General features: G+C 35.2%; 1 protein-coding gene across 4 annotated transcripts; it reads right to left on the bottom strand.

The window, feature by feature from the left end:
• Positions 1–16,692: 16,692 nt before the first annotated feature.
• On the bottom strand, positions 16,693–24,702 carry LOC129895342 (U-box domain-containing protein 35-like). 4 transcript variants are annotated; one of them, XR_008767765.1, is made up of 11 exons: positions 24,596–24,702; positions 23,788–24,020; positions 22,552–22,673; positions 22,326–22,447; positions 21,108–21,298; positions 19,651–19,976; positions 19,354–19,455; positions 18,838–19,266; positions 17,940–18,686; positions 17,478–17,791; positions 16,693–17,381 (listed from the first exon to the last, which is right to left on the bottom strand). XR_008767765.1 is itself a non-coding variant. In XM_055971053.1 (10 exons), exons 2-10 carry the CDS (start codon positions 23,993–23,995, stop codon positions 17,615–17,617), a joined length of 2,424 nt encoding a protein of 807 aa, XP_055827028.1. In that variant the 5' UTR covers positions 23,996–24,020; positions 24,596–24,702; the 3' UTR covers positions 17,420–17,614. The 4 variants fall into 4 exon arrangements, 3 of the variants coding, with proteins under 3 accessions (XP_055827028.1, XP_055827030.1, XP_055827029.1); XM_055971053.1 differs by lacking the exon at positions 16,693–17,381 and having other exon boundaries at positions 17,420–17,791; XM_055971055.1 differs by lacking the exon at positions 16,693–17,381 and having other exon boundaries at positions 17,420–17,791; positions 22,552–22,631.
• Positions 24,703–26,030: the final 1,328 nt, after the last annotated feature.

Below are 26,030 nucleotides of genomic sequence, written 5' to 3'. Positions count from 1 at the left end.
TTGCTTCTATAGCACAAGGCGTACTGTGAGTATGGTTGAACTCACAAATACACGTCAATGGGAAGATGAACCCGTCATTGAGTTCATCAATCGATGGAAAAATGCAAGCCTCAATTGTAAGGATAGGCTTAGTGAAACTTCCAGAATAGAAATATGTATTCAAGGAATGCGTTGGGGACTTCGTTATATCCTATAGGGTATTAAACCCAAATCATTTGAGGAACTAGCCACACGTGCTCATGATATGGAGTTGAGCATGTCTGCAAGCGGGATTGAAGGACCAATTATCTATGGGTCTCGCAAGGGAAAAGACAAAATGGAGGTAAAGAAAGAGGGAAAATCGGCACCTAAGTTTGGAAACAAGGAGTCGATGAGTGTTAATGCTGTACCTTTGAAAGTGGCTACAAATCTAAGTAAGAATCAAAGGGTGAAGACCACGACTTTTCAGAATAACACTGGTAGAAAGCTGACTTTGAAGGAAATGCAGACAAAAGAGTATCCTTTCTTGGACTCAGATGTTTCAGCAATTTTCGAAGATCTTCTGGCATTAAAACTCTTTGAGCTACCTGAAATGAAGCGTCCAGATGAGGCTGGGAGGACTAATGATCCAAATTACTGCAAATATCACCGTTTGATGGGCCATCCTATTGAAAAGTGTTTTATCTTTAAGGAAAAGATCATGGACTTGGCTCGTGAAGGAAAGGTATTCCTTGAAGATGAGAAGGAGAGTTCAAATCAAGTCTCTGTCACTTTTGGTTCACTCGACCCCATAGTTCTTTGCAACTTTATCGAAATACATGATAGTGGTGATGACCTAGCCACATCACCATCAAAGATGATTAAATTTGGTGACTTCAAATCAATAGATGTTAACGTATCATCGCTTATTCCTTTGATGAATGAAGTAATAAGGGAAGATAAACCTCTAGAGGAAAACCAATCTTGCGGTTCTTATACTGATGATGAAGGATGGATTTTAGTGACACGACGAAGACGTCGTAAAACGAGCTTGCAAAGAGAACCAAATAATCAAGTGACTAAAGCGAAGATGAGAACAAAGTGCTACCATCCACCTACCCCTAAAACTCAAAGGGTAAAGAAGAATGTGAAGAAGTCAAGAGTCGAGGGAAATTACTATCAAAAGCAACGTCCTCCGGTGACATTAGAGGAATTCTTGCCAAGTTGGTTTCGTGAAAAGATTTCTCATCGTGACACCAAGGCCTCGTGTTGTAATATTGATAGAGAAGAGACGATGGTAGAAAGCTTATCACCATCATTACCTCCATCACATGAAGGACCTATAAAGCCTCACTCTGAAGAAGTGGACACTTGGGATGCGAAGTTTACATTCACTAATGATGATCTTTTATTGGGTGAAATGTTGTATAATCGTCCTTTATATATGGTAGGTTTTGTGCATGGATATAAAGTAAATAGGATCATGGTGGATGATGGATCTGGGGTCAATATTCTCCCTATTCGTACTGTGAAAGAACTTGGAATACCGATAAATGAACTGTCTGAAAGTCGTTTGATAATTCAAGGCTTTAACCAAGGGGGGCAGAGAGCCATTGGTGCTGTCAAATTAGATATAACGATGGGGGATATGCGTTCGAGTGTATGGATGCATGTTATTGACTCAAAGACCTCATACAACATCTTGTTAGGAAGACCATGGATATATGAGAACAAAGTGGTACCGTCCACCTACCATCAATGTTTCAAATACTTTGAAGATGGGGTTCAAAAGAAGGTAGTTGCTGATGATGAACCTTTCACCGAGACGGAAGCGCACTTTGCTGATGTAAAATTCTACTTAAAGAATCATATTTCAAAAGAAATTAAAATTGATAATGCGATACCTGCTGATATCACAAAAAGGGTTGATGCAGCACCTGATAATGCGAGGGTCATGATTGAAAAGGATAAAACGCTTTCAGATATGAGTAAAGTACCTAAGACAAGTGAGGCATCTTCAAGTAAGAGAATGAGTCTTGTTTCTCACTATGTCCCAAAGACAAACAAAGTCAAGATCCCACCCTCTAAGTTGCAGAGTAGTAAGTTGACATTCCCTATCAAGCAAATTTATGCAATCAAATCACCTTCAAAAATGATACAAGGATTTATCAAACCATCGAATCATGATTCACATGAATCACTCCCTAAAAATCGTACAAATGAGGGTTTTGACCCGAATGCATATAAGTTGTTGGTGAAAGCAGGATACAATCCCAATGAAGCTTCTAAAGTAAGGAAGCTTTCAAATGAAGTTATTGAAAGGGCAAGTCATGGCCTAAGTCCAACTCAAAGGATGATGATAGAGAAAGGGTATAATGTCAAGAAATCGCGCGAAGGCCTGGGTTACAAACAACCGTCACCAATCCGAATCTCTATAAAAAGGATGAGCATCAACTACATTACCCCTATGGAAGAATTGATGATGTTCAACAAGAAGCCTTCTGTGTTTGATCGACTTAGTGGCATGACTCCTAACGTTTCTGCATCTGATCGGCTAATAGAATCAACTCCAAAAATTTCAGTATTTGATTGATTGGGACCAATGAAGAAGAAATACAAGCGCCAAGGAAATTATAGAACAATGGAAGAACGGGTATATGCTCGGGAGCATAATTCACCCAAGAATTGGCCCAGTTTGATCCCTTCTAGAATGAGGCGAGAAACAAAACTTGTAGTTTTATGTGGAGATGTTCTGAGAGCAATAACTCATACCATAGTTCACACTAGGGAGTGAGATGAAGATGAAAAAAAGTGTGGGATCATCAAATCACATCACAATTTGTGACGAAGAAAGTACTCCACTATATGCAAAAATTGATGACGAGTTTATTGATATTCATGCATGCCATCACATTTCTTTTAATGATGGTGATCCTCAAGAAGATAAGGATACTGAAGATGCACCACCTGAACTCGAGGAAGGGATAAAGAATACTGTTGATGCATTGAAGGAAGTAAATCTTGGGGTTGATGATGATATAAGGCCTACATATGTGAGTGCTTCGCTGGATGACGATGAAGAGAAGAAATATATTGAGATGCTTATGGAATTTAGGGATGTATTTGCTTGGAGTTACAAAGAGATGCCAGGGTTAGACCCTAAAGTTGCAGTTCATCGTCTTGCTGTAAAACGAGGTACTCGACCTGTTAAACAAGCGCAACGTCACTTTAGACCTGAATTGGTTCCTTTGATCGAAACTGAAGTTAGCAAGCTCATTGAAGCAGGTTTCATTCGTGAAGTCAAATATCCTACATGGATTTCAAGCATTGTACCTGTAAGAAAGAAGAATGGCCAAATACGAGTTTGTGTTGACTTTAGAGATCTTAATAATGTATGCCCTAAGGATGAATTTCCTCTTCCAATCCCTGAGCTTATGATTGATGCTACAACTGGATACGAGGCAATGTCCTTCATGGATGGTTCATCTGGATACAATCAAATTCGCATGGCACCAAAGGATGAAGAACTTACTGCATTTCGCTCTCCTAAAGGTATATATTGCTACAAAGTGATGCCTTTTGGTTTAAAAAATGTTGGAGCCACTTATCAACGAGCCATGCAGAATATTTTTGATGACATGCTTCATAAAAATGTTGAGTGTTATGTCGATGACTTAGTAGTGAAATCAAAGAAGAGTGATGACCACTTGAAAGATTTGAGAATGGTGTTTAAACGACTTCGAAGATACCAACTCAAAATGAATCCTTTAAAATGTGCCTTTGGAGTTACTTCGGGAAAGTTTCTCAGTTTTATTGTTCGACATCGAGGAATCGAGATTGATCAAGATAAAATAGATGCTATTTTGAAGATGTCTGAGCCAAAAAATATTCATGAGTTGAAAAGCTTACAAGGAAAATTAGCATATCTTAGGAGGTTTATCTCAAATCTGGCTGGGAGATGTCAACCATTCAGTCGCCTTATGAAGAAAGATGTTCCTTTTGAATGAGACCAAGCTTGTACCAATGCTTTTGAGAACATAAAGTCTTATCTGATGAAACCTCCAGTACTTGTAGCTCCTATACCTGGAAAACCATTGATTTTATACATTGTAGCACAAGAAAGGTCAGTAGGAGCACTTCTCGCACAAGAAAATGATGAAGGGAAAGAAAATGCCCTATATTACTTGAGTAGGATGATGACACAAAATGAGATCAAGTATTTACCTATTGAGAAGTTATGTCTGGCACTCATATTCTCAATTCAGAAGATGAGGCATTACTTCCAGGCTCATATTGTACAACTTGTCTCTAAAGCGAATCCTATCAAGTTTGTCATGTCCAAGCCTGTCTTAAGTGATAGGCTAGCAAGGTGGTACCTCCAGTTTCAACAATTTGAGATTGTGTATATATCTCAGAAGGCAGTAAAAGGACAAGTGCTAGCAGATTTCTTGGCCAATCATCCAATTCCGAATGATTGGGAGTTATTTGATGAATTACCTGATAAAGACGTAATGCTAGTGGAAATTCAGCCACCTTGGAAAATGTATTTTGATGGTGCTGCACATCGTGAAGGAGCCGGTGCTGGAGTGGTATTTGTCACTTCCCATGGAGAATTTTTGCCATACTCTTTCACTCTAACACAAAACTTCTCCAATAATGTTGTTGAATATCAAGCACTCTTACTTAGGCTTGAGATGGCCATTGATATGAAACAATTGCAACTATAAGTTTTTGGGGATTCCAAGTTGGTGATCAATCAAGTCTTGGGTAATTATGAAGTAAGGAAGCCTGAGTTAATCCCATACTGTAATTACGCTCAAAAGATGATAGGGTGGCTTAGAGAGGTGACTATTCAACATATCCCAAGAAAAGAAAATAAAAAGGCTGTTGCATTGGCAGCTTTAGCTTTTGCATTGGTATCTCCTGATGAAATACAAGTTGTGGTTTGCCAAAGATTGATAACTCCACCTCCAAATGAGCATGAAGAAGAATTTCGACAAGTTATCGCCACTTCGGAAGCTGAAATTGATGATTGGCGACAACCAATAATAGATTATTTGTGTTATGAAATATTGCCAGAAAACCTTCGAAGAAGAACATAAATACGAAGGCGAGCCCCTCATTTTCTTTATTATAAAAATATACTTTACAGGCAGTCGTTCGATGGAGTTCTCTTACGATGTTTGGGGGCAGATGAATCTACTCAAGCTATGCAAGAAGCGCATTTTGGAGTATGTGGAGCGCATCAGTCTGGACCAAAACTTTATTTTCACATAAAAAGGATGGAATATTACTGGCAAACCATGGTGAAAGATTGCTTGGATTACGTCCGAAGATGTAAAGCTTGCCAATTCCATGCGAATTTTATACATCAACCCCTAGAAGTATTGCACCCAACTATTGCCTCATGGCCATTTGAAGCTTGGGGTTTGGATGTTGTTGGACCATTGCCTAAGTCCTCTGGTGGACATTTGTACATCCTGGCTGCAACTGACTACTTCTCAAAATGGGCAGAAGCTGTTTCTCTTAGAGAAGTAAAGAAAGAGAATGTCGCCAACTTCATTCGAGTTAATATTATCTACCGTTTTGGTATTCCTCGATACATATTATCAGATAATGGCAAGCCATTTGATAACAAATTAATGACGAAGATATGTGATTTTTTTGGCTTCAAGCAACGCAATTCCTCTATGTATTATGCGGCTGCTAATGGTCTCGCTGAAGCATTTAACAAGACACTCTGCAACTTGTTGAAAAAAGTTATTTCCAAGTCTAAGAGAGATTGGCATAAAAAATAGAAGAGGCTCTTTGGGCATATAGGACTACGTATCGCACGCCAACACAAGCAACTCCCTACTCTCTTGTTTATGGAGTTGAAGCAGTTCTTCCACTTGAACGTCAAATTCCGTCATTGCGCCTTGCCATTCAAGAAGGGCTCACTGATGAAGAAAATGCTTGGTTGTGCCTTGAAGAATTGGAGGCTCTTGATGAAAAAAGACTAGAGGCCTAACAAAGTCTGTAATATTATCAAGATCGTCTAGCTCGATCTTTTAATAAGAAGGTTCGTCTTAGATGCTTCCAAGTGGGCGATCAAGTTCTTGTTGTAAGAAGGCCCATTATTACTTCTCGTCGGTCTAGAAGCAAGTTCTCCGCCAAATGGGATGGACCATATGTGGTACAAGAAGTATACTCAAGTGGCGCTTACAAACTGGTTGACTCAGAAGGATTGCGCATTAGCCCCATTAACGGAAAGTTCATAAAGAGATACTATCCTTGAAGAAAAGAAACACACTCCTTAAGGTACGAGTATAAACTGCATGATACTCCTGGCCCACAAGAGTATAAATTGTGCACGACACCCAAAAAAAAAATTGTCTGCTAGGTTGAAAATCTCGAAAGAGGCATCCTAGGCAAAAGTTAGGACACAAAAAAAATCAGTCTCTCAGAACTACGTTATGACTTGATCCTCTTCACTGAGGTACGTAGGCGCTTAGAATTACATTCTGAGTTCAGTCGCATGAGTATCCAAAGAACTCATAGTCTCTCTTGACCCTCTCCACCATAGTTTGTGAGTTACATCCTAATTTTAGTCTCATAAGCTCAAAAGAAATGGAACACACTATTATTTGAGCATCACAATGTTCTTGTATATTGTCATATATGACGTGTGAATTAAAGAGGTCCAATCAAGATAGAATTTGAATTGACTTCAAAGAAATATTCGTACAAATCCATAAAGCTATTAACTATGATTATTGTACATGTTATAGTTTTTTTGGATTCTTTACGCTAAGATACGAATATTTTCTTTTAATAAGATCATGCAAATGTGAATCTGTCAGCTTTTCTGTATGTGAAATTCATTTTTGAAGTTTGCTTAGAACTATCCTGCAGGACTTGAACTATAAATTTTGGATATGTTAAGAAGCTTGGTTTCTGATAAATTGAGCCTATCCTGGCTTGGTGCTCTCATACAATGATATATCTCTTGTACTATCGAAACACAAAAGGTATCGCAACTCTGAAGAAGAGGAAGTCAAATCTCTAAAGTAAATCATGATTCAATCTATAAAAAAAATGTTAGCGCTTAAATTAGTAATTCAATAATCATGGTAATGAATCTCAATAATGGACGATTATATTCTTTGAGCAAAACCTATGCCTGACTCAGACGGTGTAAAGTCTTTGCCACAAATCATATAAAGTCTTTGCCTTAGACGGTGTAAAGTCTTTAGCTCGGACTATGGAATGCCTTTTCTTTGCCACAAACTATGTAAATTCTTTGCCTCAGACGGTGTAAAGTCTTTAGCTTGGACTATGGAATGCCTCTGACTCATACAGTGTAAAGTCTTTGCCACAAATCATGTAAAGTCTTTGCCACAAATCATGTAAAGTCTTTGCCACAAATCATGTAAAGTCTTTGCCACAAATCATGTAAAGTCTTTAGCTCGGACTATGGAATGCCTCTGACTCAGACGGTGTAAAGTCTTTGCCACAAATCATGTAAAGTCTTTGCCTTAGACGGTGTAAAGTCTTTAGCTCGGACTATGAAATGCCTTTTCTTTGCCATAAATTATGTAAGTCTTTACCTCAGACGGTGTAAAGTCTTTGCCTCAGACGGTGTAAAGTCTTTAGCTTGGACTATGGAATGCCTCTGACTCAGACGGTGTAAAGTCTTTGCCACAAATCATGTAAAGTCTTTGCCTTAGACGGTGTAAAGTCTTTAGCTCAGACTATGGAATGCCTTTTCTTTGCCACAAATCATGTAAAGTCTTTGCCTCAGACGGTGTAAAGTATTTAGCTCGGACTATGGAATGCCTCTGACTCAGACGGTGTAAAGGTTTTGCCACAAATCATGTAAAGTCTTTGCCTTAGACGGTGTAAAGTCTTTAGCTCGGACTATGGAATGCCTTTTCTTTGCCACAAATCATGTAAAGTCTTTGCTTTAGACGGTGTAAAGTCTTTAGCTTGGACTATGGAATGCCTTTGACTCAGACGGTGTAAAGTCTTTATCACAAATCATGTAAAGTCTTTGTCTTAGACGGTGTAAAGTCTTTAGCTCGGACTATGAAATGCCTTTTCTTTGCCACAAATCATGTAAAGTCTTTGTCTCAGACGGTGTAAAGTCTTTGACTTAGACCAATAGAATACAAGTTTATTGCATATGAAGTAATATTTTCATTTGCAAAAAAAAAAAACGAAATAATAATAATAAAAAAAAACAAAAACAAAACAAAATATATATATATATATATATATATATATATATATATATATATATATATATATATATATAAATGTACCTCATATATTGATGAACTCAAGAGGATATGCAAAAAGGAGTATCAAAACTGTCAATACCAATGATGAAAATAAATAGAAGGAGAGAGTCTATTTATATACAAGTAGTGATGGTGAGAGAGTCCTTCTTCCAAAGTAATTGTAATTACTTTTTGGGTAGGACTCTAGTAAAATGATACAAATTTATTCTCTCCAAATCCTAATTGGATGTGAAATTGTGAAAATTTGGGCTATCCATATTCTAAAAGGAGTGTGTCCTTTCGGAATTCTAATTGAATTTGGAAGACAGAATAAAGGGTAGGCATTTGCAAAAAAAAAAAACGAAAAAAAATGGAAAAAAAACCCTGTGTTTTACCCTCCCAAAAGTCATTTACAACATCATTGCGGGTACATATGTATAACGATGCGATTTTTTTTAATAAAAAAAACGTACCTCGTGTATTGTTGAACTCAAGAGGATATGCAAAAAGGAGTATCAAAATTGTCAATACCAACGATGAAAATAAATAGAAGGAGAGAGTCTATTTATAGACAAGTAATGATGGTGAGAGAGTCCTTCTTCCAAAGTAATTATAATTATTTTTTGGGTAGGACTCTAGCAGAATGATACAAATTTATTCTCTCCAAATCCTAATTGGATGTGAAATTGTAAAAATTTGGGCTATCCATATTCTAAAAGGAGTGTGTCCTTTCGAAATTCTAATTGGATTTGGAGGACAGAATAAATGGTAGGCATTTGCAAAAAAAAAACGAAAAAAAGAGGCTCAAATAATAATAATATATATATATTCCAATTGGAGTCTCATCATTTACTCCAACTATGTTACTCCAATCGGAGGAACATATTAATTTAATATGTTCATAATGCATATTAAATTGCACGACATACTATTATCGTTTGATCGATACTTCAAACCTAGTCTTTGTATAAAATACTTCGACGAGATTTGAAGTAGGGGGCATTTGTAAACATTAGAATTATATTGGATTTAAATCCGTAAATTAATTTAGACTATATTAAATTCAAGAAAATAGTCCAAATGATGTGGCAATCCAAGTCAAATTAAATAAGCCACTAAAATCATGCCACATGTCAAAGTTAGGTGGCAATCCAGGTCAAATTAAATAAGCCACTAAAATCATGCCACATGTCAAAGTTATATGGCAATCTAAGTCAAATTAAATGAGCCACTAGAATAATGCCACGTGTCTATGTGACATGTTCTGACCAATCAAATTAAAACTCTTCAACAAAGAAATCTGATTGGTCAGTTCAAACCAACCAATCAAATCACACCCTCATACCACTCCCTACAACTATAAATAGGGGTCCTCATTATTCTGAGAGGGAGGTTTTTTGAAGAACAAGAAGCAAGAAGAGAGCTCGTGGATCAAAGGCCGCAAATTCTCTACAAAGCTACAAAGTTCAAGCAATCAAATTCAAGCTCAAGTTCAAGATCAAGAACGAAGACAAATATCAAAAAGTTCGAGATCAAGTTACTTGTTCATATTTATTGTTCGTCATAACCATACAAGTGTTCGTGACGAATAATTCAAATCCAAATTCGAAGACGAAGATTCAAGATCAAGCTATTCAAGCCCTTGACTCTAAATCAAATTCAAATTCAAGTTCAACGCGTTTCATATTATTTGAAGAATCAGAGGATTATTATAGAGATTGTAACCGCATTACATTTTGAAATCAAATATTACACTTTGTTACTCCAGTTTTCCGGTCTTGATTATTTATTTTTCTCGGCCCGAAAAATTTATTGTTTACAAGTTAGTAAAAATAAATGTATTTCTAATTTAGTAAAAAATAATTTGTATCGGGGGGTATATATGTGTCATTTCAATAACGACAGAGATATATATGAGCTAGTTTTTAAAAGAAGGATATACCAGCTCAATATCATAAAATCGAGGGTAAATCAGGCCATTTGCCCTTAATTAATATGTATATTTTCCACATCTCCTGAAAAGTTTAGATAGATTATGCATGCTAATCTACCAAACAAGATAGTGGTGATTTATTTTTTTTATTTTTAAAAAGGGCCACTAAGCTTCATCTTACAGTTTTGTTCTTAAGGGTCATTTATGTATGTCTAACAAATTTTCGTATTGCTCAACTTGGCACGTATCATACTGTTTGAATTATTTTTATTTCGTGTCCGACATAACTAACACCAATTTTTTCATATTCCTGTTATTTCTTCAAGCATATTATTGTTCGCAATAAATTTTACATTATGGAAAATTAATTACAATCACAAATAAATTATGAAAAAAATAACTTTATTTGGTGTGGATTTTTGTTGGTAAAATTTTGTGTATTATATTATTTTTTTTGACTTTTCTCTCCATTGTTACTCATGATTCGAGGACTGTAGCAAACGTCTTTCTTGAATATAGTGTGATATGGATGTCCTTGTGATTTTGATCTACAAATTAACTGTCGGGCCGCATTTTGTTACTCCGGATAGAATTTCAGGAAGAACTCTATTGATCACTTCTCTTTAGTTGAAGATACATACAGTTGATGTTAGAACTCTCTACTTGTGGATCCCTTCACCAACTTCTGAATGTCTTCCCTCTTGCTTAATTAACTTGTGAATGTCATCTCTCTTGCTTGGTTCTGATTGTTTCACGTGAGTTTTCTAGCCTATTACAAAAGCTATGTGATAAGATTGTATTTGATTAGTCAAGATTTTGCACATTTGACAACTTTTGTTTGGTTATTATTTTAAGAAATAATTTCAAAAACAACTAATACTAAAAACATAATCAGGCTCGTTAGCTATAGTTTGTTTAATTATGATTCGTAGCTACATGTTAGAAGGAGGAGAGAAGTAAGCGAGATTAGGAGAGAGAGGAGAGAAAAAAGTGAGATCTTGGAGAGGGAGGAGAGAGGCGAGCGAGATTTGGGAGTGAGAAGACAGAGATACAATTGATTGATCGATAATTGTGTCACGAATACAATTGATTTGTATCAAAAACTAGTTATAAGAAGGAGGAGAGAGGAGAGGGAGATTTGAGAGAGAGAGGGAGAAAGATACAATTGATTTGTATATCTAATCGATAATTGTATATATCACGAATAAAATTGATTTGTATCAAAGATTGGCTACTAGAAGGAGGAGAGAGAGAAGGAGATTAGGAGAGGGACGAGAGAGGCAAGCGAGATCTAGGAGAGAGATACAATTGACTTGTACATCTTATCGATAATTGTATATCTGAACGATAATTGTATCATGAATACAATAATTGATTTGTATCAATGAATACAATTTTACCAAAAACTATTGTATTCAAGTCGTTGATGCAAATCAATTGTATCAAGTATATTAATGAATACATTATGTATCCAAATATAATTTGTATCAACGAATACAATTGTATCAACAAATACAATTATATTGTTGTTTCCTTGTGTATTGTATTTATGTGTTGCCATGTGCGTTTGTATCATTGATTGTTACAATGTGTAATTATGTCATTGAATGTTACCATTTGTATCATTGATTGTTACTATTTGTATTGTAGAGAGAGAGATGAAGATGCGAGAGAGAGGAGAGAGGCGAGAGAGGGGAGAGAAATTTGCTATAAAATCCTAACTATAAATACGAATCATAATTCTTTCGGAAAAGGGCCTAAAATGCCCTCGAACTATTGAAAATGATACAAAAATACCCCTCATCCATCTATTGGACCTAAAATGCCTTTGACATCCACCTTTACATCCAAAAATGACCTTTTCTTTAACGAAAAAGGGCATTTTAGACCCTTTTAACAGAATTTTAATTAAATAATTTGAATAGTTTTTTTAAACACGTGGCGGTCATCTATTGATACAATTTAATTATTTAAAATTAATTATAAATCAAAATTTATATAACAGAATTTTAAATAAATAATTTGAATAATATTTTTTAAACACGTGACGACCATCTATTGGTTACAATTTAATTCTTTAAAATTAATTATAAATCAAAATTTATTTAACAAAATTTTAACTAAATAATTTTTTAAACACGTGGCAGTCATTTATTGGTTACAATTTAATTATTTAAAATTAATTATAAATCAAAATTTATTTAACAGAATTTTAATTACGGAAAAGGGCCTAAAATGCCCTCAAACTATTGAAAATAGTACAAAATATCGCTCATCCATCTATTGGGCCTAAAATGCCTTTTTTCGTTAAAGAAAAAGTCATTTTTGGATCTAAAGGTGGATGTCAAGGGCATTTTAGGCCCAATAGATGGATGAGAGACATTTTTGTACCATTTCCAATAGTTCAATGGTATTTTAGGCCCCTTTTCATAATTCATTTAAACTATAGTTGTGTATAATAAATACATATCACATATTAGTCTTCTTATATAATTTTTCCTTATTTTAATTGGGAAATGCCACATCATTTGAATCACGCATAACATTATTTTAGTGGCTTTGGATTTATTTGATATGTTATGTTAGAGAATACATAACATGAGCTTGGACCTTCATATGAAGTAAACCTTCGAGCTTGAAACTAACAAAAATAAACTTATTCCATTTGTAAATTTACCTTTTGTGTCCCAGGTTGGTATGCAAAATATGATAACCAAATAACTTCAAATGTTCTTTGTAGAGAAATAGCAGAGGAAAAGTATAATTGGAGAGACCTTCTGCTAGCCCAAGATCGTTAACTAAGATCGGAAGATTCAACTAAAGAAGAGGAAGCTACAAAAGAGAATGTGTATTTTGGTAAGACAACTTTATTATGAAAGAAGACTCTTTTATTTTTGTTGTTGTTACAAATGTACAAGGCCATCCATATTTATACTTGTTCATGTATGGTTCTAGAAATTCTTCTAGATATATCTACAAAGAAAATTCTAGTGAGCTTTATCTTCTATATCTAGATATTTCCTTAAGATAGTTATCCTAGATACTACTCTAGATCATTCTATAATTGACTACAAATATTTCATTCTCTAGAACATCTACACATTTCTTAGATACAACAAGTAACTCTACACAATTCTAGAAAGTTACACTAAATACCTAGGATTATTTGACCATTCAAAAAATCATCTTTATTTTTCACATTCCTCCTTAAAGTGATTTTTGAAAACTACCCCAAGCTTGTTGTGGACGATACTCAATCAAAGGTTTTGTTCATTCCGTGGTGAAGATCTCAATAGTTTTCTTCTGATTCCTCTTACTTCTTCAAATGATGAAATTTTTCCATAGTCAATTGGTTTTGCAAAGAAACAATACTACGTATTGATAAACTTTTCATTTCTGTAACGTACCGCCGACCTTTGCGAACCAAGTGAGTCAGAGCTTTGTCGAGTTTTATGTTGTTGAGTTCTCGAGCTCCCCCTTTCTCTTAGCTCTCTGATAGTTGTATTACCTGGATAAAGATCTATGATGGGCAAGTTTGGAAATCCGGGGTTCAAGATTTTGAAATCTGCTTCTTCTAACGCAACTTCATAACAGAATGAGATTTCATTTGTAACAGCCTCCTTGTTTGAGTCATTGATAGTCTGATCATCAATTTTCTGTGAAGCCTCGACATCATAATAGGATCCACCATCAAATTTTCTTTCTGACTCTCCAATAACCAGTTTATCAGCTTCAGAGCTTCCAAAAGTTTTGTTATTTATCTCTCCTCCTAAAATTTGACCTTCAAAGCCAGCTTCTTCATGTATTTGATCATCATCTTCTTCATTTGCTTCCAACATTTGCTCTAAGTCAGCCATTGACCTTGATATGACAGATGATTGACTAGAGACATCAACTTCTACTACATCTTCTGTAGTGCCTTCTCCGTAAAGGTCATCACTAGCCTATATTGTTTCAGAAACTGTCTGTTCAGGATCTAGTTCTTTGATTTCTGTGATAATAGTTACCATATCACCAATATTAGAGCCTTGCTTCTCCTCGTGATCGACTCTACAATCCAGTCTCTTTCAAAATTGATGGAAGCCATGACATCTACTTCTCGAGCCTCAGCTAAGAAGCACTTTCCCTAGTCTTCTTCTTCAGGAACTTTCTCATCTTGAACCATATTGCTCTCATTTGCTCGACAATATCTTCTTATGTGTCCTATTTCACTACAACGGTAACATTTAAGAGGCTTCTTACTGTAATTGCTAGAAGACTCTTCCTTTTTTCCTGGTGATCTTAAACCACCTGATAATCCAGAGAGCGACATATCTCTTGATTTTCCTCTAAAGTTCTCTTGTCAGCTACAAGAGCATTTCCTTCCATTTCTTTGATAAATACATCAGCCAACTGTTTGGCTAGTAGCTTCTGTGACGACAATAAATTCTCAAATTCCTCCAAGGATGGTTGTTGAGCCCATTCTTGAATTAACATCACGAATGGAATATATTCAGATTTCAAACCACGAATGATAATTTGCTTCAGTTATAGCCTTTTCCAAATTTAATAAAGATATTTCAGAGCATAAGTTCTTAATCTTTAAAAAATACTCGGCGATAGAAAAATTACCTTGAGTGGTTTTAGCTAATTCATTCTCTAGTATCTGCAATCGAGCTTTATTCTTCTTGTTGAACAAACGATCGAGGGTCCTTCATATTTTATGAGCTGATTTACACTTTATAATATGATCGAATAAACTGGAGGAGATTGTCCTCTTCAGAATGAACTCCGCCTTCGCATTAACTTGCTTCCACTTCTTATATGCACTACTATTTTCCTATCCGTCATCAGGAGGACTTGTGTTACTTTCATTAACAACATCCCACAAATCCTCACCCACAAGGTATGATTCTATACATGTCTTCCATACCTTGTAATTGGATTGATTCAACAACTCCATCCATAGTCCATTAACACAGCCACTTAAATCCATGTACATAAACTAGTTGAATCTACCACCAACCCTATCTTGAAATATAACTCAAGCCAACATATGGTTATGGCTATGATACCATGTAAGGAAATAGCAGAAGAAAAGTATAATTGGAGAGACCTTCTTCTAGCCCAAGATCGTCAACTAAGATCGAAAGATTCAACTAAAGAAGAGGAAGCTAAAAAAGAGAATGTGTATTTTGGTAAAACAACTTTGTTATGAAAGAAGACTCTTTTATTTTTGTTATTGTTACAAATGTACAAGACCACCCATATTTATACTTGTTCATGGATGGTTCTAAAACTTCTTCTAGATACATCTAGGGGTGTTCATGGTTCGGTTTGGATCGGTTATTGATTAAAACCATAACCAAACCAATTTAATCGGTTATTAAATGTCTAAAACCATAACCAAACCAAGTAAAATAATAACCACGGGTTTGGTTATTGTCGGTTTGGTTCGGTTTGATTCGGTTAGTCAGTTTATGACTAGCCGAGATAATTCAAATATTCTCTCTCTACATTCTTCAAATTCTTATGAACCTCTTTTTTCCTCACGACCCACAGAGGTTCAAAACAGAAAATGAAACAACTTAAACATTCGGAAAAAAAAGAAAACAACTTAAAATCAATTTAAAATTTGAAAAACTCCCTACAAATCTTCTCAAAATTTGACAGTCTTATACTTGGGGTTGAGAAGTTGAGGTTGCTCTTGAGCCTTCACTGTTAGTCTATGACTGTGAGTCTGTGACTTTGTGAGAAACCAACGTGACAAGAACAAAAATGTAAAAAGAAAACAGATACTAGGGTTTTAAAGTTTTAACTTTTACTTTATGTTGCTGCCTGCTGCTCAAGTGCTTAGTACTTATTAGAAATTTAGGATTTAGAATTTAGGATTTAGAATTGGGTTTGAGAGTTGGGCTAATGGGCTTGGATTGTTGGACTTGGACCGTTGTTTAGTGTTTATTAGAATTTATAATTGGGCTTGAGAGTTGAGTTTGGATTGTTGGGCCTTAAAAATAAGTATATTAATATTAAATTAATAATTAAAAGGTATAAAATATCTTTAATTATTTATGAAAAACTAATATTATACATATAAATAATTATAAATTTTAAGTATATAATTATCGGTTTGGTTCGGTTATTTATTCGGTTATTTTTTCTATAACCATAACCAAACCAAATATTATCGGTTATTCAAATTTAAAACCAAACCAAACCAAACTGAATGTCGGTTTTTTTATTCGATTTGGTTAAATTTTCGGTTTGGTTTTGGTTTTAACCAAAACTGTGAACAGCCCTAGATACATCTATAAAGAAAATTCTTGTGAACTTTATATTCTATATCTAGGTATTTCCTTAAGATGATTATCATAGATATTACTCTAGATTATTCTATAATTGACTATAAATATCTCATTCTCTAAAATATCTACACACTTCTTAGATACAACAAGTAACTCTACATAATTCTAGAAAGTTACACTAAATATCTAGGATTATTTGACCATCCAAAAAATCATGGCGGAATAACTTCAGAAGCCCCTATACTTGGCTCCATTTGTCACTTGTACTTGGATTTCACATGATTTTGCCAAGTGAATACTTAAAGTTATTAAAATACATTATTTTAAACCTCTCTGATCATGTGTGTCTCTCAATCGCGCTGATGTGGATAACACATCACTATCCACATCAGATATAAATTGCCACATCATGATGTTCCCAATCATGAGTAGGAGGGCTTAGGTGACAAATGGAGTCAAATACAGAAATTTTCGAGGTCATTCCGCCAAAAATCATCTTTATTTTTCACACTTTCTTATTCCCAATCGCTTAGAAAGGAACAAGAAAGATAGGTGGTTCACATGCAGTAACAAATACAACTCTGACTACAAGCAAATGCATTTTCAACACAAAGCATAGATATACATGTGAAAGCCTATTAAAATTTCTATAAATCTTATATCTAAACCCATATAAAATTACAATTAGTTCAACGCTAATAACTTAAGTTGGATCCCCCTGTGTTCAAATGAGCTTGAAGTAACGGTCTGAACTTTAGGCGGGAGCTTCTGTCAATGAAGCTAAAGCAGATCACCTGTTCGGAATGAAGTTATGCTCCCTGTCCCCCTTTTCATAGAAAATGAAGAGATGAATGCTATATTTATTGACCCGCAACGTCTGCCTTGATAGGATGGTGCTGTGACCGATTGAACTACAATCCCAGGAAAATTAGGTCCTACAGCAAACTAATAATGAAACATATGAGACAGGAAAAACTTAACCATGAGAGTTAAAATTTAGCAGATCAAACTATAGGACTGCTTGCTCAATCTCACACTTACATATTTTACACCTACAGAGAAACATCCAAATCTATCGTCTGGTTCATTGTGTGAAGGTATATAAATTTGGTATGCTATGTTCAACTAGACTATAAGTCTAAAAAATTATCTACCCAAACAATCTAAATGTTTCCAGCCTATCTTGATTTCCAGTCCAGAATCGCAGAAAGCAGTGTGTAATTTGGTAGAAGGTTCTTATGAGCTAATGGTAGGCTTGTCATTGGTGATATATCCTTCTCTTTTAGCCATGTTTCTATTGCATGCCTGTCGTAAGTATACCCATCAGCTGCCACACAAGGGTCCTCCATTATATCCTGAGACAAAAGAACCAAGCGTGCCTTAGAAATGAAGATGAGAAACTAGGTAGTACATAACAATTTGTTCTTTGGTACTATTGTGTGCCACATCAAACGTGAATCATTATCACAACATAAGAGTTATGGGAAGCAAAGAATGGCACACCTTGAGTAAAGGGCACAAATAGTAGTTAGGAGGAGATTGGGTATTCGAGGCAGAATCTCGAGTCTTATCAGCAACTTCTTTCAATTTCTCCAATGTAGGGAGAATTTCATCTTTCAAATTGGGCCTGTCTCTTCGACAAAGCTCTGTGCATTTAAGTGCTAGCATAGCTAGTTCCTTTGTCTCTTCTAATGGCCATTTACCAGCCTCTGGATCTAGTACCTTAGTTAGATTATCCTTATCGATTACCGTTTCAACAATGTGGGGAAGTCCCATAGCTGCTTTTGCTGTTAGCAACTGCAGGAGAACCATCCCAAATGCATAAATGTCAGATGTTGGAGAGATCAATCCGGTCCTTTGGTACTCAGGGTCTATGTAGCAAAGTGTTCCCACAGGACCTGAATCTTTGTAGATGGTGGATAACGCAGCATCCGAGTTTATCATCGTTGAGAGGCCAACATCACCAATTTTACTGACAAAATTACGATCAAGCAATATGTTTGCAGGCTTTAGATCACGATGAATAATTGGATCTGATTTGGAGTTGTGAAGAAAGGCAAGGGCGGAAGCCACTTCCCATGCAATTCGATATCTATCAAACCATGGAATAGGAGGTGTATCATGTTTCCTGAGCAGCCTCTCCTCCAAGCTACCATTCTCCATGAACTCATACACTAAGCAACTACGATCGGGGCACACACCAAGAAGGATTAGCAAATGTGGATGACTAATTTTGCTCAATATTTCCAGCTGAAACAACAAAAGAGCAGATTCTAAGAATTCTAGAATAGAGGGGACTAATATTTGTAGGCAACCTTTACGACCAGACAAATATCACATTTTCTTCTAAATCTCAAGCTAACTCATTTTGCTCATTCTTTCGTTCATTAACTTGTCATACCTCTTGCTGATACTGCTTCGTCAGATGAGATCCCTCAGAGTGAAGAACTTTGACAGCAACTGTAGTATGATGCAAGCTGCACTTATAAACAGTTCCGTATGCCCCCATACCAATTTTAAGATTTTCATCGAAAGAAGAGGTGGAAGATATGATTTCTTCCCAAGTGAATTCTTGGTACTGATGTGCCTGACCCATCAAGGCATTCTCAAGCTTGTCTTTTTCTTTTGACTCACGTAAGGCTAGTAGTTCTGCTTCTTTTCTTTGTGCAGCCTCTCTTTCAGCACAGTTCTTCACATAATCAGCTTCTCTTTTTACAGCTTCGTATTTCTCATTCTCTTTTTGTGCTAACTCTTTTACTTCCTCTTCCTTCAAACAAATTTCCCGAAGTTTAACACCTTCCTCCAACCGGCGCTTGTGCAGCTCATTTATCTGTTCGTGGGCAGGTTTATGATCACAATACAATATGAATCAGACATAAAAGGATGAACATTAAAAGTCATTGTTGCCTAAGCATACCTTCCTAGAAGCGTCAATTACTTCAGTCTGTGCAACTGCATACATTCCTCGAGTATGTCTTAATTCAGTTCTTAGCTTCTCTAGCTCAAAATTGATGTCCACCTGCATTAGAAGATTGAATAGTGTTAAAAGTCTAGGATGTGCGCTAGATTGTTTTTGACAGATCCAGAAATTAAAGGACAGGAGGCATGTCTGATGTAAGTAAAACTGAAATCATAAGTCATCATCAGTTGATCAGAACTTTAAGCTATGCCCATTTGATGAGTAATGAATATAACAACCTGAGGCAGAATATACCTCATATCTCGATGATGAATCTGTCAGAGCCCCTGAAATTGAAGCTTGATCATCTGCCGTTGTGTAGTTGTCTGTTACCAAGCTCCTAAAACTAGAAGCAAGGTCATCTCCATCAATGAGATATGTTCCTTGGGAACAAGACCTGACAGTATCCTCACCATCACCAAAATCAAGAGAATAGTTTTTATGGTGGACTGATACATTTGAACTTGCTCTTCTATGAGGAAAGTTCTGATTAATATGTGAAAGAGCTTGAAATCTTTGCATTGGCAGTGAAGGAGAACCGAAGTGACTGTATGAAGAACTTGAGTCTGGTTCTGACCTTTCTGAAAAGCAGAATACAGAAAAATTGTTCAGTCCAAGAAATGATGAACTTACTCCCACATTTAGAAAATGTCCTAGCACTTTAGGTCTCTCAAGAACATGGAATTTATCGTTAGGAAATGACTAAATATGGAAACGCTAAATCAATAGATAGGCATAACAAAAGAAAGATGGAGTTTGAATGTGAAAAACTAATCGCTATGTAAGGGTTTGTTTCAAAGTATACTTCCATGCTACCTTGGTGCAAATAGCAAAGCAAAGTCCTACTTATAAGACACAATGAACTACTCAAGAATCACCAGAGTGAATGAAGAAGAGATACAGCAGGAGAGTGAATTAGATGAAGATCCTTAGGATGAAGTTATGATTCTGGTTAGTGGGGATGGGTAATTATAGATAGTGAACCATCACCAATGTGGCTTTTATGAATAGACATACTCTTTAATGAATTGACGTGTTCTTAACTCGTAGACATATTCTAGAGAGATATTTTCTATTATGAATGGACAAATCTTTCAACAAAGTGTTGTGTATTTTCAAGAATAGGCATATTAAAATGAATCACCCAAACTAAAAACCAACATTCATGATGATGAGAATGAATCAATGACAGTTGAATGACTACCTAATCTGTGAAGACATCTCAAGTGGTGTTTTCATTAGAAGGCCCAAAATATTACCTTCTTATACTATATGTACTTTTAGGAATGGAATAAACTGCTTCCGTGATTAGTAGAAAATTTATTACAAAGATACTTCTTCAATCAAGATCCAGCACATGCTATCACGATCCTGGGACATGCTTCAATAGAAGTGCAGCAAGGAATATTAACTAGTTGCTACCATGTCTTTCATTTAGAGCCATCAAATACAGCATCCAGACAATCAGTACTAGCTAACGTCTGCTCCGTCTTAGATTAGGGATAATGGTAATGTGAATTCATATCGCTCCTAAATCACAGGAAGAAAGAAATGGGGCTACGAAATACATAAACTCCTTAAGAAGGAAAAAAATTTCTCTAGCCAACGGCAACAAGTTCAGCCAAGGTACGCAAAACTGGTCGACAGTTGTAGTATTTTGTTTGGTGAAACATATAATAACAATAAAATAAATGCAAACAGTTGATTTTTACCTGTTAGTGAACTTGAAGTTTGAACTGTTGAACTGGTGATTGAGCAGCTCGTGTAACTATCTCCAGCCGAACTGCTTCCATTTATCTCTGAATCAGAAGGACGTATAGATAACAATTTTCCTTTTGAAACAGCATAGATGGTACAAAAGCTTGGAGTACTATCCGAGATTCTTGAGGATAAGCTTTGTCCCCTAAACATCAAATAAAAAGCTTAAACTTACAACTGAAAATGGAAATGATGCTAGAAAGACCCTCTTCTAAGGAGTCAAACAATGATCAAGTAAAAACACCTCAAGATGGTACAGATTTCCAAAAAAAAAAATGTTATGATCTTCTCCTATTTCAATTCACTAAAACTATTCACCAAAAATAAAATAACATTTCAAACTCCCACAATGGTTTTCAAAGTTTGTGTTTACATCCCATTCATAACGGACTCGTGCCCTGCAAAAAGTCATGCTAAAGGACCAAAAGACCATTCCTCTCGAGTATAAGAAAACCTAGTCCTTATATTAGTAGTGAATTCCTTGTTGCTTCTTCAACCTAGTTAGGGGCATCACCAACTGAAGCTTTCATTTATTTTCATATTAATGTATCTCATATAATTTTGAATAGCTTTATGATGTTGAATATTAGTTGCTTCATACTCGACTTTTGGATAATATGAACTTCTTGCACTCTTCTTTTAGTTTGACATTGTCCTAATTTACTGTTGATATTCTATAGAGTTCGTCCACATAGGAAGAAGGGTATTTGGATATTTTGCATGAGTTAAGCAAATTAAAATGAAACAACCATAATGATCTAAGGAGATAAAATGTCATGTTTGTTTGAGAGAGGGTATTTCACAGCTCATCAGAAGTGAATCCGTATGAATGCCTCCTATTCTAGAATCAATGTTTCTCTTGGTATTACAAGTCAATGACCACAAGGATCTTTATGAAGCTGGCATGTATGTCAAACTAATAAACTTGTTCGTCCATATTGGGTGTCATCCTCTCTTCTGCATTGTATCTTCTAAGACACCCACAGGTTGTTGCATTTCTTGATTATCACAACTTTGCAGTGTGGCATAAAGGATTAAGGACTACATAATCTGAGTTGAGGCAATATATACCTTAGAAATACTAAAAATAAAAATAAAGAGATTGCCAACTGGAGTGTCAGCAATTGGCAGTAGCTCATCATTAAAATTTGTAACATCATAGATCTTATTACCTAGAAAATATGCTACGAGATGAAGCACCTATCACAAGCTTGATGATATTAAGCTTGGTGACCTCCTGTGCAATTGCGTTCACGATATCATCTGATTCAAGTTGTAAAACTTCTACTTGGACCTGCATGTATTTTGGATGATCAGTGGTTTAGCTTTAGGAGATTTTCCACTTTTCTGAAATATATATATATATATATATATATATATATATATATATATATTTACCTTTCGATTAATACATAACATCTTGTAAGGAAGCAGATTTTCACTTGTTTGCCACTCCACATCCTTTCGGAAAGCAGTCACTACATCATCCCGCACTTGTGAAATAGGTATAAAGCTTCCCACTAAGAAAAGGAAGGATTATAAATAAAGCAGTCATAGTCCTAACATATCAGTTGAATTAATGACAACTGATGTGTACAAAGAAAAATTGGAAGCTTTCTCAAGGAAATAGCATATGAACCATGTTAGATGAACTCATTCACAGGACGTATCCAGTAAGTGTGTATAAGCATCTTTGCAGTGATACGCACAGCTTTATGATAATATTTAGTGTATTTTCCACCTTCTGCAGAAAATACTTCATATATATTTGGCACGGGTATTGTAAGGCAAATGAAGGACTCGTGTGGCATAATATATGAGACGGAAGCTTTAGTCAAGTTAGCATCCTCAAGAAATTGTTAGATATTGCTATATTGTCACAAAGTTAGAGTGCATGTAGATAAGAAAGGCTATATCTCATGCTCAAGAAAGAAAAGGCCTAAAGACTCCACCATGCAGAAAGAAAAAGTACAGCATATTCTCATTGTTCCAGGATTCGGAAGCAAATTTATCAAGTGTAAAGGGTGTGCAACAAAAGTTCTTTCTTATTCTTCCTTTTTCCTTTCGGGAGGGGGTGAAAGATTGTTAAGCTACAATACTGATACGATGTTCCTTCTCCACTTAGCCACATCATCAGATATTTATGTATTACTCCCTCCGTTTCAATTTGTTTGTCTTAGTTTGACTTGCACGGAGTTTAAGAAAGTGAAGATTTTTGAATCTTGCAGTCTTATGCTAAAGCTATGTATAATTTACCAAAATGTCCTTTAACATGTCACGTGGGATGTTGAAATTAATGAGTGGTCAAATTAAGAAAGAGGAATTCATTAAAAAGGAAAGTAAGACAAACAAACTAAAACAAATGGAGTACATAACACCTCAGTTGCAAGATCAACTGTCATCATGGACAAAGTCTTCTAAAACACTAGACTAGAAGGATGCTCTATCCTCTGGCCTAATTTACACTCCAGTAGTTCATCAATTTAATGAAGTCTATAATCATCTTACATCAATCACAAAGACTAAACTTGAATTACTAGCCAATGGAAGCCCTCTGCAAACAAGTTTTCTACTTCAGAAAGCTTTCGAATAAGTCAATAATTAAACACAAGAGAGTGCAGAAAAACAACTTACTTGGGGTTGGCACACCAATTATGGGCGGACGGACATGTAACAGCTTGAAGCAAACTTTTCCTTCAGGAACAAATTTGTCCAAAGCCCACCTGACTACACATTTGCTCTTTTTCTTACCATTGATAGCTACTGCAATGGTTGAAGAGTTTACTGAAGGCAGAGGACTTAGGCCTTCCACTTTAGTTACAACTTCATTTTTTTCTTCCATAACTTAACCAATTTTTGTCAAGGCTCTATTACACAAAAGAGAAATAATTGTTTAGCAGACAGATAGGTGTTTTCCAAATTTGATATCCAAGTAAACAGGAAAAATGTTGATTATGAGTATTGTTTTCACCCCAACAAAAACATTCCAGAATCAAGAAGTTGAAAGTCAAATATAAAGCAAGAATTCAGTAAATTTTAGCAATCAAGACAAAACGGAAACAGAGATATTAACCAAAAACGTCATATTGAACGATTCCATGAGTGAACAAGCACGTTAAAAGATCAAATCTTGTCGCCTGGTACGCGGATTATAATCTTTGGATTAATTTATCCCACCTGGAGGATGAATTGAGCCTGGGATTGGTTGACGGTATAAATTTATATCAGATTTAATTCTGGGATCCCGCGAACCAAAGGAAACTATTCTGAATACCTCATTTATCATGTGCTAACTCAATCAAGAGATACACAATTCTTGAATATGCCTATGAATTTTTTACAAGGAAAATCGAGAAACAACTTAAAAGACAGACAGAATTTAGATGGGGAAAAACAAAAGCAGAAAGGAAACATAATTCAGAAACTATAGAGAGAAAATTACCAATTCTTAGAAGCAAAGATGTTTAAAACTCCAAGAACAAAGTCAAATGGACATAGTTGTTGTCAGTCAGGAGTCAGGAGTCAGAAAGTATGAAATTAAAGGATATTTAGTTTATTAGAGTAATCTAAGGTATGAGAATTTGGCATGAGTCTGTCTTTCCTATGCATGCCGCAAATCCATTTCCTCATACATTACATCATAATTAATATTTGTGTTTTACCACAATAATGACAACTTTTCACTTCAGTAAATCCTAGACTAATACAATTTTATTTTATTACTAATTATTTTTTTAATCCAATTATTTTATGTATAATTGCATAGTAAAAGATCAATTTTTGGCATCTTCTTCTTCTCTTGTCCACAAACAAAGTAAGTTTCCTGTCTCTTTTCAACTAGATTTTAGGTACTACTAATTTCTAACCAAATCTAACTTTATTACTTTAAATGGTCAGCGGTAAATCATACTACGTGAGTCAACTGAAATCAATACGATTGAGAAGACGTTGATAGGCGAAATTGATTTCTAACATTCCTTACAAAATATCGATAATTACTTTGAAGTTGGTAGTGTATTCTCTTATTTTTATTTGATAATATTTATCATATTATTCTTTGAATATAATTAATTTAATATTTTTGAAAAATGGGTAGACAATTTATTACGTTTGCAGTTAATTAGGGTATTTGTTGACCCGGTACCTTATTGCCAGGAAATAGGAATCATATCCCTTTTATATTTTACGGAGGAAAATAACAAATTGACGTTTTAAAATGGGATTCTCTTTACCAAACATATATCCTGCACTATCTTCTTTGAATTAAATCAGATCACTACTCACCTAATACATTTTTTCCTTGTATTTGATACTACTATACGTATCCGCGCAATGCGCGGATAATAAAATATTTTTTTTAATTATTTTAGATTGTGATGTCTTGTTCGAGCATGTTAATTCATATTATCATATAAAAGTCCAACTATTATATTGCCTCAATGAAATGTACTCCCTGCCTCCCCCGCCCCCTCTCCCCTGCCTATCCCTCATAATCAAACCTGTATGAATAAAGACAACGAATCATGTAATTATCAAGTAATTTTTATGTTTCATATTTTTCTTTATTACATAGTTCACTGTTTAAAGTTATAAGATTGCTAATATTGATTTTTATTAACTTATCACTTGGCTTACCATAATCAATATCTCTTCTTAGTAGTATAAAATAGATATACTTATTTTATTTACTCGTAATTTTTTAAAAAAATTATTATGTTATCCACATCTCTTCAATTTAAAATTCATGGACAGTAATATGTGTATTATCTAAATAATTTATTGTTATTATTGTTGTTGTTATTATCAAAATGTCTTCGGAAACAGCCGTCCTACCGTGGTAGGAGTCAAGTCTGCGTACACTTTACCTTCCCCAGACC

This window comes from Solanum dulcamara, chromosome 7 (assembly GCF_947179165.1).
Source record: "Solanum dulcamara chromosome 7, daSolDulc1.2, whole genome shotgun sequence".
NCBI classification, from domain to species: domain Eukaryota; kingdom Viridiplantae; phylum Streptophyta; class Magnoliopsida; order Solanales; family Solanaceae; genus Solanum; species Solanum dulcamara.
Note: the sequence above shows the minus strand (reverse complement) of the source record. Positions and strands in the feature narration are given on the sequence as shown.